The sequence below is a fragment of the Acinonyx jubatus genome, chromosome B2 (genome assembly GCF_027475565.1).
Source record: "Acinonyx jubatus isolate Ajub_Pintada_27869175 chromosome B2, VMU_Ajub_asm_v1.0, whole genome shotgun sequence".
NCBI classification, from domain to species: Eukaryota; Metazoa; Chordata; class Mammalia; order Carnivora; family Felidae; genus Acinonyx; species Acinonyx jubatus.
In genome coordinates this window covers 71,097,778-71,111,144 of record NC_069385.1, presented here as the reverse complement: position 1 = coordinate 71,111,144, position 13,367 = coordinate 71,097,778, and the positions used below count along the sequence as shown (strand labels likewise).

The 13,367-nt window shown below is 41.1% G+C and overlaps 1 protein-coding gene and 1 non-coding gene across 3 annotated transcripts in view; one reads left to right on the top strand and one right to left on the bottom strand.

Annotated features, from left to right (window-relative positions):
* Positions 1-11,112, bottom strand: part of GABRR1 (gamma-aminobutyric acid type A receptor subunit rho1) — a 38,549-nt gene extending 27,437 nt beyond the window's left edge. Inside the window, exon 1 of one of the 2 annotated variants that reach the window (XM_053222473.1) lies at positions 10,867-11,112. In XM_053222473.1, coding sequence (XP_053078448.1) covers positions 10,867-10,925 — 59 coding nt within the window. In that variant the 5' untranslated portion in view covers positions 10,926-11,112. Of the gene's footprint in view, positions 1-1,377; positions 1,879-10,866 lie in introns of those variants that run through there. The other variant, XM_015069539.3, reaches the window with a different exon arrangement.
* Positions 11,113-13,018: 1,906 nt separating this feature from the next.
* Positions 13,019-13,091, top strand: TRNAK-CUU (transfer RNA lysine (anticodon CUU)). The gene has a single exon. It is a non-coding gene; the product is annotated as a tRNA-Lys (tRNA).
* The last annotated feature ends 276 nt before the right edge of the window (positions 13,092-13,367 follow it).

Here is a 13,367-nt window from a genome sequence, read left to right as displayed (position 1 = left end):
TGTATAACTTTCATAATAAAAAAAGAAAGTTCTTTTAAGCAAAAATTTTTTTTAAAGAAAATCTGTTTCACTCTCTGGGACTTCTCTTCATCATTGGTATTTACCAACTGGTCGCCACTCCAACTCTGGTTTAGGAGAGAGGCTGAGAAGTTTTTGACCACAACCAATAGGGTTTGTTGCTGTTGTTGCTTTTAATCCTCATGAGCACATTTGGTTCAGATAATCTCTATGGCTGTAGCGCTCCACAAATTCCACTGTCTGCCCAAGCAACTCCTGACTCTGACAGAACCAGGGCATATGGCTTGTACACAGCAGTCCCCCTCAGCATCCAGGATTTACCGCGATCCCCGGATATTTCAGCGCCTAGCTTTGCGATGTTGCTAAAATATCCTGAAACAAGTGCTGTGAGCCATAGCTGGCTGTTCGGAAGCCTGTGGGGGGTAGGGAGGCTCTCAAGACCCAGGAGGGGGACATGGAGGAGCTAGATACCCAGCTCTCTCATTAGCCCTGAATTCTAGAAAGCTGGATTTCCTTTCACATAAATTGATATTTCTGACCTCTATTTGTATTTACATCCAGAGATAAGAAGCCCTGAAGCTTAATTTGGACCCAATGCCGATAAAGAAACTGAGAGTCAAGATGCCCTTACTGCCTCTATTTCCTCATCAGTAAAGAGAGCTGGATTAGGTTTTCTCCAAATGGGCTATTTTACTGATAAATGTCGGGCAAGCAGGTGTGCAAGTGTGCACTTAATCACCAGCACCGTCATCAGAGCTGCCTGAGAGGCCGAGTGTCAGAGGGTGTCTGTTTCTGCCTCAGATGCCGCTCGGACACCACTTCAGCCAGGGTGGCACACACCGTTGGCATCGAGCAAGGGTCCGGTCTGCAGGCAGGTCCATCCTTGCACCCTTTCCGCTTACTGGTAGGGGATGATCAATGATCCATCTAGCCAGACAGCTTGAAGAAAGCTGCCTTGTTTTCTTTTAAAAGATGTTAAAAAGGACCCACAAATCTAACCGAAATAATTAGAACTAACAGAATCATTTTCACTAATTAGAGGTCCCATGGAATTTGCAGACTTGTTTCCACCTAGGATGCAGACATCAAATAAATGCCCTTAATTTTTTAAAAACCGTACATATATTCTTTTTTCCCAGAGTCTTTCACCCAGGACAATTCATAAGAGATTTAAGAATATGCAATGGTAGCACTATATCTAATCTAGCATCATTAAAAAACAACATAATTCTAACTTCCTAAAAGATAGGAAGCAGGAGAACAAAGGGAAAAGTGGGGAAAGGCATCCACATAAAACACAGTATTATGGAAATGATTCTGGAACAATACAATTAGCTCTATCCCTAAAAGTCCACTCACCTGCCCTTCTTAGACATCTCGTGTACTTCTCTTCTTCGCCAATGCACTCTGCTTTCAGTGGCCAAAACCCATCCCCACCACAACAGGAAGATGCCAACTTTCATATTCTGGACAGCCACTATGGGTTTCCAAATCCAAATGGTTCTCTCAAGAAACAGCAAAAAGGAAAAGGGTGTTCTTTTTCTCTCTTAAGACATTATTGGTCTGTTCATTATTACAAGGATGTTTACTCATGAAAAAAAAAAATCAACCCACAGTATGTAATCTGGAGAGCAGGAGAAAGCAATTTCCACTAAACCTATAAATCCTCCTACGTCAGATGTCAGGGATTTTCTGAACTGGAGGTTGAAGCCCTGTGCTCCTGTCGAACAATTATTTCGACCAGTCTAAATTAGTTCATCATCAGATGCGGTGAGTATGTTAGTAAAGGTCTGTATTTTCTGGTCCAGTGAATAGAAGGAAAACGGACCAAAGCAATTTCCAAAATGAGAAATGCCAGAGGTGCTGAACCACTTCCTATGCCAAGTTAATGAGCTCCTCCCTGGATCTATTTTAAGCTTCCGGCCATTATTATTTGCTTTAGCTGAAGGCTGGATTTGTACAGCGCCCCGCCCCCACTCCTTCCTATACTGAATCCACAGAACCTCTGGGCTTCCTACCTGGGCAGGTTTTCTATATGGCTGAGGTTGGGAGGGCTAGTGGGGAAGAGGCTTTTTTGTCTTCGTTTGCACAGAAAGAACTAAATTTTCTTGTCAGCTGTATTTGTATTATGAACTTCTCTAGACTTTTCACATTTAAAAAAATACCAGAAATAAATTAACAGTAGCCATTAAGTCTGTGTTATCTATTGTTAAAAACAACGGGCCCAAAATGGAGTCACTTAGGCTAAGCTCCATGTCACCAAATCAAGACTTAGTTTCAGCTCTCCCAGAAATGGAATCTTTTTTTTTTTTTTAAGTTTTGTTTATTTTGAGAAAGAGGGAGAAAGAGACAGTGAGCACATGAGCAGGGGAGGGGCAGAGAGAGGGAGAGAGAGAATCCCAAGCAGGCTCTGCACTCTTCGTGCAGAGCCCAATGTAGGGTTCGAACTCAGGAACTGTGAGATCATTACCTGAGCTGAAGTCAAGAGTCTGACACTTAACCAACTGTGCCACCCAGGAATCCCCAGAAATGGAATCTTAAATCAGTCAATCAGGAATCGCCTAATTAGCACTAGTTAGGTAATCTACCTGACAGACCGTTATCATCCCCTAAAAAAAAGCAACCTTGCAATAACCAGTCCACTTAAAAAAATTTTTTTTTAATGTCTATTTATTTTTTGAGAGAGACAGAGTGTGAGCAGGAGAGGAACAGAGAGAGAGGGAGACACAGAATCACAAGCAGGCTCCAGGCTCCGAACTGTCAGCACAGAGCCCGACATGGGGCTCAAACTCATGGATCGCTCAAACTCACGGACCACGAGAGCATGACCCGAGCCGAAGTCGCCACTTGACCAACTGAGCCACCCAGGCGCCCCTAACCAGTCCACTTTTTTGTCAAGTATAACTTCCTTGTCGCCCACCTAGACTGCACTTCCGCTTCTACAAATCTCTCATTTTATAGAACTCCTCAGAGCTCTTTCCTAGCTACTAGATTAGATGTTGCCTGATTCATGAATCAGATCATGAATGAATAAGATCTTCAAAATGTACTCAGTTGAATTTCTTTTATTGTTTATTTATTTTGAGAGAGAGAGAGAGAGAGCAGGGAAGGGGTAGAGAGAGGGAGAGAATCCCAAGCAGGCTCTGCACTTTTGGTTCAGAGCCCATGCTAGGCTCAAACTCTCAAACTGTGAGATTCATGACCTGAGCCAAAATCAAGAGTCAGACACTCAACCGACTGAACCATGCCTCTTCAGCTGAATTTTGTAAACATCATAGTTTTTCTTTTCTTTTCTTTTTTTTGTTCAAAAGACCGCTATAATCAACTGGCCAGAGTTTGTGTCTTCATCAAAGAAAAGCAGTCTCAGAATCTCATGGAAGAAGACAGCACAAGGTCCTTCAAACTACTGACTCTTCAAATCTTGGCTGACATGGCTTGGATAATTTTCAGAGAATTTTAGCAGAAGTTAGTTGGGATTTCCAGGCCTCTTTATAGTTGAAAAGCAGACAGTTTCATGAAACTGCTAACCCAACATCCATCAGAATGAGAATTAATTATATAAGATTGAACCAATTGCTGCAGGAAATTTTATTGAGGTTATTTGGAATATTGTTGATTTGCTTTAATGCTCTATTTACTGGATGTGTAAAGAAGCCTTTTCTTTTTCTTTATATGCTCTATGCTATTCACAATAATTTTGTAAATTCTGCTGTTGTAAACTAAAATGAGACATTTAAAAATGATATATGATTCTCACCAACAGTCAATTACCCTCCTTGGAATTCAGAAACTTACCTAGTCTCTTTACTTTTCAATACAGTTATTTACATATGTTCAATAAGAATCTGTCCTCCTTTTTGCCAGAATATAACTAAAAGACTCCATTGTGCAATCAAGGCCTTGCCTGAAATATTGTCATCGTCATACTCAGTTGACTAGATGTGACAAGCCATTTTAAAGAACAAAGTTTGGGGGCACCTGCCTGGCTCAGTGGGTAGTGCGTGACTCTTGATCTCGGGCTTGTGAGTTAAAGCCTCATGTTGGGTGTAGAGACTACTTAAAAATAAAATCTTTTAAAAATAAATTAATTTAAAAAATAAAGAACAAAATAAGGCTGTAATTATGGAGTCAACGTCTGCAAAGTCCTCTGAGGAAAACTGGCCTGGACCAGTTTATAGGGACCACCCTTTTTAGGTAGTAAGAAAGGTCATTTCAAAGGTAAGCCATTGGGATAGTTTTCAAAACCTCAGGAAGAGAGGAACTTGCCCAAAGGTACTGCAGCTAAAGGCTGGTGGAGGATCTTGGGACAACAAATAAGACATGCTTTTCAAAGTCCAGTCTAAGATTCCTTATGATAACTTGTAGGTAGGAGTTAACTTGGTACCATTTGATGCTGTATTACCCTAGATTTTGCAAAGCAAGCTGAAAGAGGCCTCTCTGATCAATCCACAATCTTGATGCCCCTATTTTAAGTAATCAGCCAAACTTAATGTGACCAGCTTTTTTTGGTGACCAAGAATAATCTTTGAAATTATGTATGATCACAGGGGGAAGGAAGTCTGTCAGGAAAAGCTGTCAGACATTGAAATGGTCGAAAGAGATTATTGCATGTCCTTACAATAGAATGCAAAGCTTTGTCCAATGGACCCTCCTCATTCTATAACGACGTGGCCTTTGATTGTCTTTGACCAGGTTATTTTACAGCGCCATAACAGTAGACATTAACATGTAGAAAACTGACAGTAATATATTTTTTCTGCCCATAACTATGCAAACTATTCCTTTTTTCCAGTAGAGAATACAAATCTCTATAAATCAAATCCTCAAATGTACTAGTTATAATATCTTATTGGTCCTCTAACCAATTAACGAGTTAAATAAAAACTTTGACATGTGTCATAGTTATATGAAAGTTGTGATTAGATCTTCTTATATAAATTATCCCTTAACAGCACTCAATAAATAGATGTTGAAAATAATTCAACTTATAGAAATAAAGGCAGAATATGTGATGTCTCCAGAAGTCAATGCAAGCCAAGCATGATTAGATCATTGGTGGGGAGTTGCTGACCTGAAGAGCCAAAGTGGCAAAGAAAAAAGATTCTGGGGCTGAGTACATAAAAATCTCCAGGTTGAGAAGTCATTGAAGGGACCATCAAATGGCTCTTTGATGCTCATTTTGGAAAATGCATTTCTTTCTTGTTTGGAGGACCCTGGGCATAACCAAAGAGAGCAAATCCAGATGGCCTCAAATATGCATTTCCAATCTTCTCTTAGTAGCTTAGCAGAGAGCCAGCTCAGCAGGTCTGAGTTAGCTCAATGGAAGGATGGGCTGATGCTAGATGCCCAGCCTTCCCAATTAGGCCACTTCCCCCACCAGAAATCTCCAATGGCAGAGCCCTAAGGGGAGGAACCCTGTCTTAGAGCCCTTTCTGTATTTGGACCTAGCCAACCATACCCAGACCAAGCACCCTTCTTGGGGGGATCATGAGGGCTCAAAAAGTCATGTGCACTTTGCTACTTCCCTACTTATAGGTGTTTGTTTGTTTGTTTATTTATTTATTTATTTATTTATTATTTTTAAGTAGGTTTCACACTCGGTGTGGAGCCCATGGTGGGGCTTGAACTCATAACCATGAGATCAAGACCTAAGTTGAGATTAAGAATGGGACGCTTATCCGAATGAGCCACCTAGGTGCCACCCTACTTATAAGTGTTCTTAATAAATGTTTTTTCTCCCATCAACACCATGTGACTCTATTGCAGAGACTATCCATGACATTTTCTCCAGACAAGGACATAAGAGGGGTTTATAAAGAGTATATGTGGTCTAAGAGCACCAGTTGGGGCTAACATCCAGATTCAGGAAGGTAGAGGGGTTAGAAATCATAATCCAAGGCTTATCGAGGACCCACACTGACCGACTCAAGTATAGTATTTCCAGACCAATTTTAAAAACCACTGTTTTTGACCAAATCCTCCTTTTCCTTTATTTAGCATGACAATCTCTCTTTCTAATTTCTTTTTTTATTCCTCAATTATCATGGCCTTCTCTACATCAATGCAGGAACTCCAGGGTAGTAATTCCTTCAGTGGAGAAAGGAACAGGCAGTAGTTGAGGCTAGTTTGCTTTCTCATTGCTTCTTCTAAGCTCTTCAAATGTCTCCTTGCCTCTGGCCCTCAGAACCAGCCCAACACTCCATGCCCAAGGCACTCACTGACCAAGAGGGTCAACTTCAGACACCACACTCCTGGTTGCTCCAAGACAATGGCCCTGGGCCTTCATGAACTGTTTCCAAGTTACTCACTCCAGAACATTCTCTACATGCACACCAATTTTGCTCTGACTCTGAGCTCAGTGTCTAAATGTGGTTTCCCAGCTTTGGACTGAAGTTTGCCAGGAGGGAAATCTGAGATAAGAGATGCCCTAGTGGCTCCTGTGATAAACAGATTTCATATCTGTTCTTTCCCTTTTCTAATTACTCATTTACTGTTATCTCCCCGAACAAGATTTCAGTCATCAATGAGGCATATCTCTTTTGCTCATCATTTAGAATCTTAGCTGGCTCACAGGAGGTGCTCAATAAATATTTAGTGAATGAATAATGAACATATTAAATGCCCAATGCTTTTATTTCCTAAGGAAGAAAATACATAAATACATTTAAATTTTTTCTAAGTTTAATTCTGAAGCATTTCAAAATATAGGAAACAATTTCAGATACTCATGTATTGATAGGAAAATGTTCAACAATGTTTGAAACAAAAAATATTTTTCTCTCACCTTGAAAGTTCATCCAAACCCATCCTATGTAGCTCATCGTTTTTATAAAATAACCTCTCCTGATCACAATAACTCATCTTAAGTTCTCTCTCTGTGTACTGGTATCACTTATTCTGTACTGCAAATGGCATTTTCTTAAATGTTTATTTTTGAGAGAAAGAGAGAGAGAGACAGAGTATGAGTGGGAGAGGGGCAGAGAGAAAGCAAAACACAGAATCCGAAGCAGGGTCCAGGCTCCGAGCAGTCAGCACAGAGCCCAACGTGGGGCTCCAACTCACAAACGGCGAGATCATGACCTGAGCCAAAGTCAGACACGTAACCAACTGAGCCACCCAGGTCCTCCAAGGTTAGCTCCAGGTTAACATTTAATTATCTACTGCCTAAAATGGTTGGCTACTTATTTCACATACACTGTACTAGCCTTCTTTCTCTAAGGGCAATATAAAATGTCATTAACTGTATCTTATTCATCTTTTCATCACAGCAGCACCCAGCACAAGACTTTGTACACTGTTGGTTGAAAAATTACATTCCTTTTTGATTCTTTATTTCTCATAATTATGGTCAAAAAAGAAATGTTTCATGAATGCTTAGACAAATACATGTTTCATGAATGCTTATCTGGTGATTCTCTGAACAATCTCTCAGACATTTGGCCAAAATACTTGGGAGGTTGGGCACTCGGTCTCCTTCTTATGAGACAACCCCTACTTCCTGTTTTGGCAAGTTCTTTCCAGTAGGAGCCACAAGTAAGTTTTTAAAATGTAATTTTTAGTTTAATTTTATTAGAAGTTATGAACATCAACTAGCAACAGAATCAGAAAAAAAAATACGTATATAGTCTCCTACCCTTGAAACAGAGAATGAAGGAAGGCAGCACTAACAATTCCTATTTTTTTAAACTATCATGGTTTGCCATTTTAGATGACTTGAATTTTTCCCTCCATCAGACTAAAACTAGTAATGAGAAGAGCACTTATGACATACAGAGTATTTTCAGTATTTTCACATCTTGGGTGACTTTGGATATGTTTTGACTTGCTGTACTGCAATCTCTCATTTGGAATAATCCTTCTAAGCCACAGATCCATCTAGGACTAGCAATAAGTAATAAGTACCTATAAAGTGCTATGTCAATGAAAAGAATGATATCACTGAAATAATTTGCAACAACCTTTTCAACAAGTGACCTGTAGAAAAGCAATAGATCGTTTAAAAAGTAGTCAAAAGTAGTCCCTCTCAAGAAACGAATCTTAACTACAGAGTACAAACTGATGGTTACCAGAGGGGAGTTGGAGAGATGGGCGAATTCGGTGATGGAGATTAAGGAGTGCATTTATCATGGTGAGCACTGAGTAATGTATAGAATTGTTGAATCACAACATTGTGCACCTGAAACTAATATAACACTGTATGTTAACTATACTGGAATTTTTAAAAAAGATAAAAAATTAAAAGTAGTGGTCCTCAACCACTATTTCAGTCCACCCAATGGACTGAAGACTACTGGGTGACTTTGGCAAAAGCCAAGGGAGTCCATCAATCTATACAGATACTGTATCTGCAAAAAATAGAGGCTTGACTCAAGCAGGCTTAAAAAGGAACGTATTATCTCACAAAACAAGAAATCCAGGCTGCAGGTTTGTTTGATTTAGTGGTGTCATCAAAAACTCAGGTTCTTAAAAAACAACAATTCAGGTTCTTTCCTTCTTTCATTCTTTTATGTGTTTTCTGTTTCCTTACTCATGGTTGCAATATGGCTGCCAACGGCAGTAAGTTTCCTTATTCATATCCAGTGGGAGAGAAAGAGAGAACACCTCTTCCCAGAGCGTGGAAGAGAAGCCCTTCCCTTAAGTCTGACTGGGCCAAGTAAGGTCATAAGTCCATCGCTGGACCAGTTACCTTCACTGGGGAGAATGTGATCTGATTGAGTTGGAATAATCAGGATCCACCTCTGGATTGGAAATGGAGCAGATGCTTGAACGAAACTGGAACTGTGACTCAGGAAGGAGGAAAACAGGGTGAAAGCTGGCTCAGCCACCAGTGGTACTCATCACAGGTGTGAAGTCTGTGCACTGTGAAGACTAATGCACGACCTGCCTTTGCTGCTGTTTCCAACCGCCTTAGTGGCTTCTATGATCGATCAAATGCGAACCCATTTTAGAAGTGTTTTGCAAGTACAGCTGAATTCATAAGGGCCTTCAGCCATATATTTTCTCCACCTAGTGATATTTAAATTATGACTACAGGGGCGCCTGGATGGCTCAGTCAGTAAAGCACCCGAGTCTTGATACCAGCTCAGGTCATGATCTCATGGTTTGTGAGATCCAGACCCACATGGGGGCTCTGCTCTTATAGCATAGAGTCTGCTTGGGATTTTCTCTCTCCCTCTCTCTCCGCCCCTCCCCTGCTTGCTCTCTCTCTCTCAAAATAAATAAACATTAAAAATTATCTTTTTAATTATGACTACAGTCATCTGATTAGGAAGGAAAGAAGGAAGGAAGAAAGGCTGTTTGTGATGTCAATCTATCAATTACATCACTGATCCTGTGCGGAGTCAGTGCAGCCCTGTCTCCCTCTGCTGGAATCATGTTAAAATTGTTAAGGCACCTTTTTATCATTTCCAAGTCTGTCTTTAACTGAAACACAGAGGCTTCTAGGTTCAAGTATAACTTCATAAAATGTCCCCTAGTTTCTTGTTGGTGGAGTTTGATATGCTTGTCACAGTTCCAGGGGAGTCGCTGTGGAGAAAAAAGGAAATACTGTGAGGTCAATCTATTCCTAAAGCCCCAGTGACCGTTTGGAGCCCTTCGTGGGGTAGCTGGGATTTAAGCAGGGTGTTGATGTGAGGCTCCCTCAGTGGCATGATGTGGTCTGAGAGCTAAATGCAAAACACAGGACTTCTTTCATTGTCCCCAAACCAACCCAATTGCTGAATAATTGCAGTTTGCTATTGAGTGGTCCTGTGGCATTTACAAAACACTGTTATATCCAGGGTTCCATTTGGCCCCGAGAACCAGCCCTGGAAGCAGGCACAGGAGTACTACTTCTACTTCATCCACAAGAAACCTGAGGCCCCAAGACATTAAGTTATTTCTCCCAGGACATGTGGGTAGTAAACAGGAAAACTTGTACTTTTGATCCCAGAGCCTGTGCTTTTCCATTGACTCTAACCCCTCCCCCTTCCTGAATTGGCTGGTCTGCAAAATGATATTATCTGTCACACAGTCTTCTTCTTTTTTAAATTTTTTTTAGTGTTTATTTATTTTTGAGAGAGAGACAGAGTGTGAACGGAAGAGGTGCAGAGAGAGGGAGACACAGAACCCGAAGCAGGCTCCAGGCTCTGAGCTGTCAGCACAGAGTCCGACACAGGGCTCGAACCCAAGAGCTGTGAGATCATGACCTGAGCCAAAGTCAGACACTTAATCCACTGAGCCACCCAGGTGCCCCTGTCACACAGTTTTTTTATTTAACATGTTGCCCAAAGCATTTAGAAGACATCTCAGATCTTTTAGTTAATTAGTTCCGGATTCTTCCCTGCTAATTAGGGGAAATGATTCATTTGAACGAAAGAGAGGCTTTTTGGCCACAGTAAGAATGGATTCTTTGACTAAGAAGCCACGTTTGGAACTGCTCAACACTTGAAGAAAAGAATGTAATTTAATTTTACCATAAAATAAACAACAAGCTTAAACTGAACTCAGCAGCAGCAAAGAAGGACGTAACAGTTGTACAATTTTTAATGTCTGACTATTTAACTTTTTGTAGCATGTGACTGCCTTGACTCCCAGATTAACTTTCGTTGCATACCATTTCTTAAAATAAATTAACATAAATTCCACTGTCTCTTTGAATCTGTTGAAAAATAAAAACAAAATGGCTAGCCTCAGAGTGTATTCATTTGTCTCCAGTTTTTCAAATGACTTGGTTCTTTGCTTTAAGGAGAGAAAAAACACTGGAGACCCTTAAGAGTCAGTGAAATGAATGCTTTTTTGTAGATTTGTGTCCACTTTCTGCCCTCTGAGGGCCAATGCTGGGCTTTCCTTAGGGGCTTCTGAACTCACCCCAAATCTTGCTCCATACTCTGCCATTCCAGCAGGAGAACATCCAGGATAGCTCCCATGTGATTATAAATTCACAGGTTAGTGGAGGATTGCAGTCCTTCATCAACGATAGATAGAATCATGTCTTGGTCACTGATGGATAGAATCATGACCATTCCAGCTGGGGGAGGTGTTGGTGCTCCCCAAGTTCATCTACCTCATTTATGAACAGAAAACAGATCCAGATGGGTAATTTGGTTTGGGTTGCTTTTTCCAAGTGGCTACAAAGTTGTAGGAGGTTCTCGTTCTTATTAGCTCCATTTAGGTACCACTGGTAACTTCCTGTTTTAGTCAATGCTGAAGATAGATAGCCAATCCCTGGTGATGTGGTTGTAGGGGCCATAACTCCTACTTCTAATTTTTCTGCAGAAAATGCTAAAAAAAGCAGCACAGGTGGTTTTCTCAGCCTGTTCTTCTCGGGTTGAATATTCAGTTTCAGGAGTTGCTAAATTTCACCTAACTTTAGAATTTCCACAACTCACATTCTGAAACCTCAGTGTTAGGGACATGTAATATTTTAGATAACCATGATCATTTTGCTTAAAAACTGAACTTTATTTTCAGATCAATTTGGAGGTGTTAATTAGTGGTCCCCAGGAATTTTATTTTAAGTTTTTATTTATTTATTCATTTAAGTGAGCTCTACACCCAACGTGGGGCTCGAACTCATGATCCTGAGATCAGAGTCGTAGTCTCTTCCCACTGAGCCAGCCAGTGGGCTCTTTTTTTTTTTTTTTTCTTTTAAGGAGTGGTCCCCAGTAATTTTAAAAGAAAAAAGAAAAAGGGGCACCAGGGTGGCTCAGCCGGTTAAGCGTCCCACTTCAGCCCAGGTTGTGATCTCACTGTTAGTGAGTTTGAGCCCTGCGTCAGGCTTTCCCTGTCAGCACTGAGCTTGCTTGTGATCCTCTGTCTCCCTCTCGCCCCTCCCCTGCTCGTGCTCTTTCTCTCTCTCAAAAAACAAATAAACATTTTAAAAATAAATAAATAAAAGAAAAAAATGCTGTGCTGTCCATCCCCTCTCCCCAGTCCCCACCCAGAAATGCAAGGTGCCTTCTGACTCAGTTGTCCACAGCGTCTCGGACAGAAGGGGGTGCAGCCTGAAGTACAGGGGTCTATAAGAAGCAAGGCCAAATGTCCAGGCAGTGAGGATAGACATGCCAGTAAATGACCAAATGGTCTTGGATATGGGGATGCTTCCTTCTTAGCATTCAGTGCTGCAGGGTGTTTCCCACCTCACCAGGGCACCAAACTGTGTGTCCTGGGAAAGTAGGAGCTCACAGGATCTGTTCCATCCTGTGGGTGGTTCTGATTATCTCATAAATGCAGAGTTTTCGCTGAGAATATGGCTGACCCAGCAGTCTCACCACAAACCTCCAGGAAGACCGAAATGGGAAATCAGTAAGATTTTAGGCAAACTTGCAGTTTCCTTCTGTTATATCTTGGAGGCAACTTACCAACAAATCTGAATATAGCAACCCTCCCACAAGGAAATAAAGGCGGTGGATGAAGACGATTACTGTAAAGTGAGCTGCTAGGAGGAGGTATAATGATATGTTTTTAGAAAGGCAGATGGCACAATAGTAACAGCTCAGATTCGAGCCAGTTCTATGGATTCAAATCCCATTTATGCCATTTATACCTGTGTGGCCTCTGAGAGGTAGACCTGTCCGGGCCCCGAGTTCTTCATCCATAAAATGGGAATGATAGCAGTAGTGTTTACCTTTTAGGAAAGTAAATGAGTGAATAAACAAAACATGCATGACACATGTGAAATATTCCACCGTAAGCTTTTAAGGGAAAACCGTGTGAATTTGTCAGAGACAACACTACCACCTTGCACTCACACAGAGCTTTAAGCTGACAGATACCTTGTATGCTTTCTCTCATTTGCTTCTCAAAAAAAAAAAAAAAACCCTGCGAGGTAAGCTAGGTAAAAACTAGTGCCTCCATTTTACACAAAAGAAAACTAAAAGTCCAAGAATTTCTCCACTGTAAAATGGAGCAATTAATCAGGAGTGACTCATTTCTAAATTGTAAAGCATTTTCAGACCAAGCCTACTTCCTTCATTTGATTGCAATTGGAAGACAACAACTTTTCAAAAGCACATGTACTGCCCAGCTAGCTCAGTCGGTAGAGCATGAGACTCTTAATCTCAGGGTCGTGGGTTCGAGCCCCACGTTGGGCGGTTACTTTTCCTTTCTCTGAGGCACCTGGGTGGCTCAGTCAGTTAAGCATCTGACTCCGGACTCTTGAACTGGCTCAGGTCATGATCTTATGGTTCATGAGCCCACTTCAGATCCTCTGTATCCCTTTCCCTCTGCCCCTCCCCTGTTCTCTCTCTCTCTCTCAAAAATAAACACTTTAAGCTCATGAATTCCCCCCACTTCCTCTCCCCCATCTCAAAAAGAAATAAACTTTTTTTTTTTTTTAAGTTCATGAATTGGTAATTGTTCCCTTCATC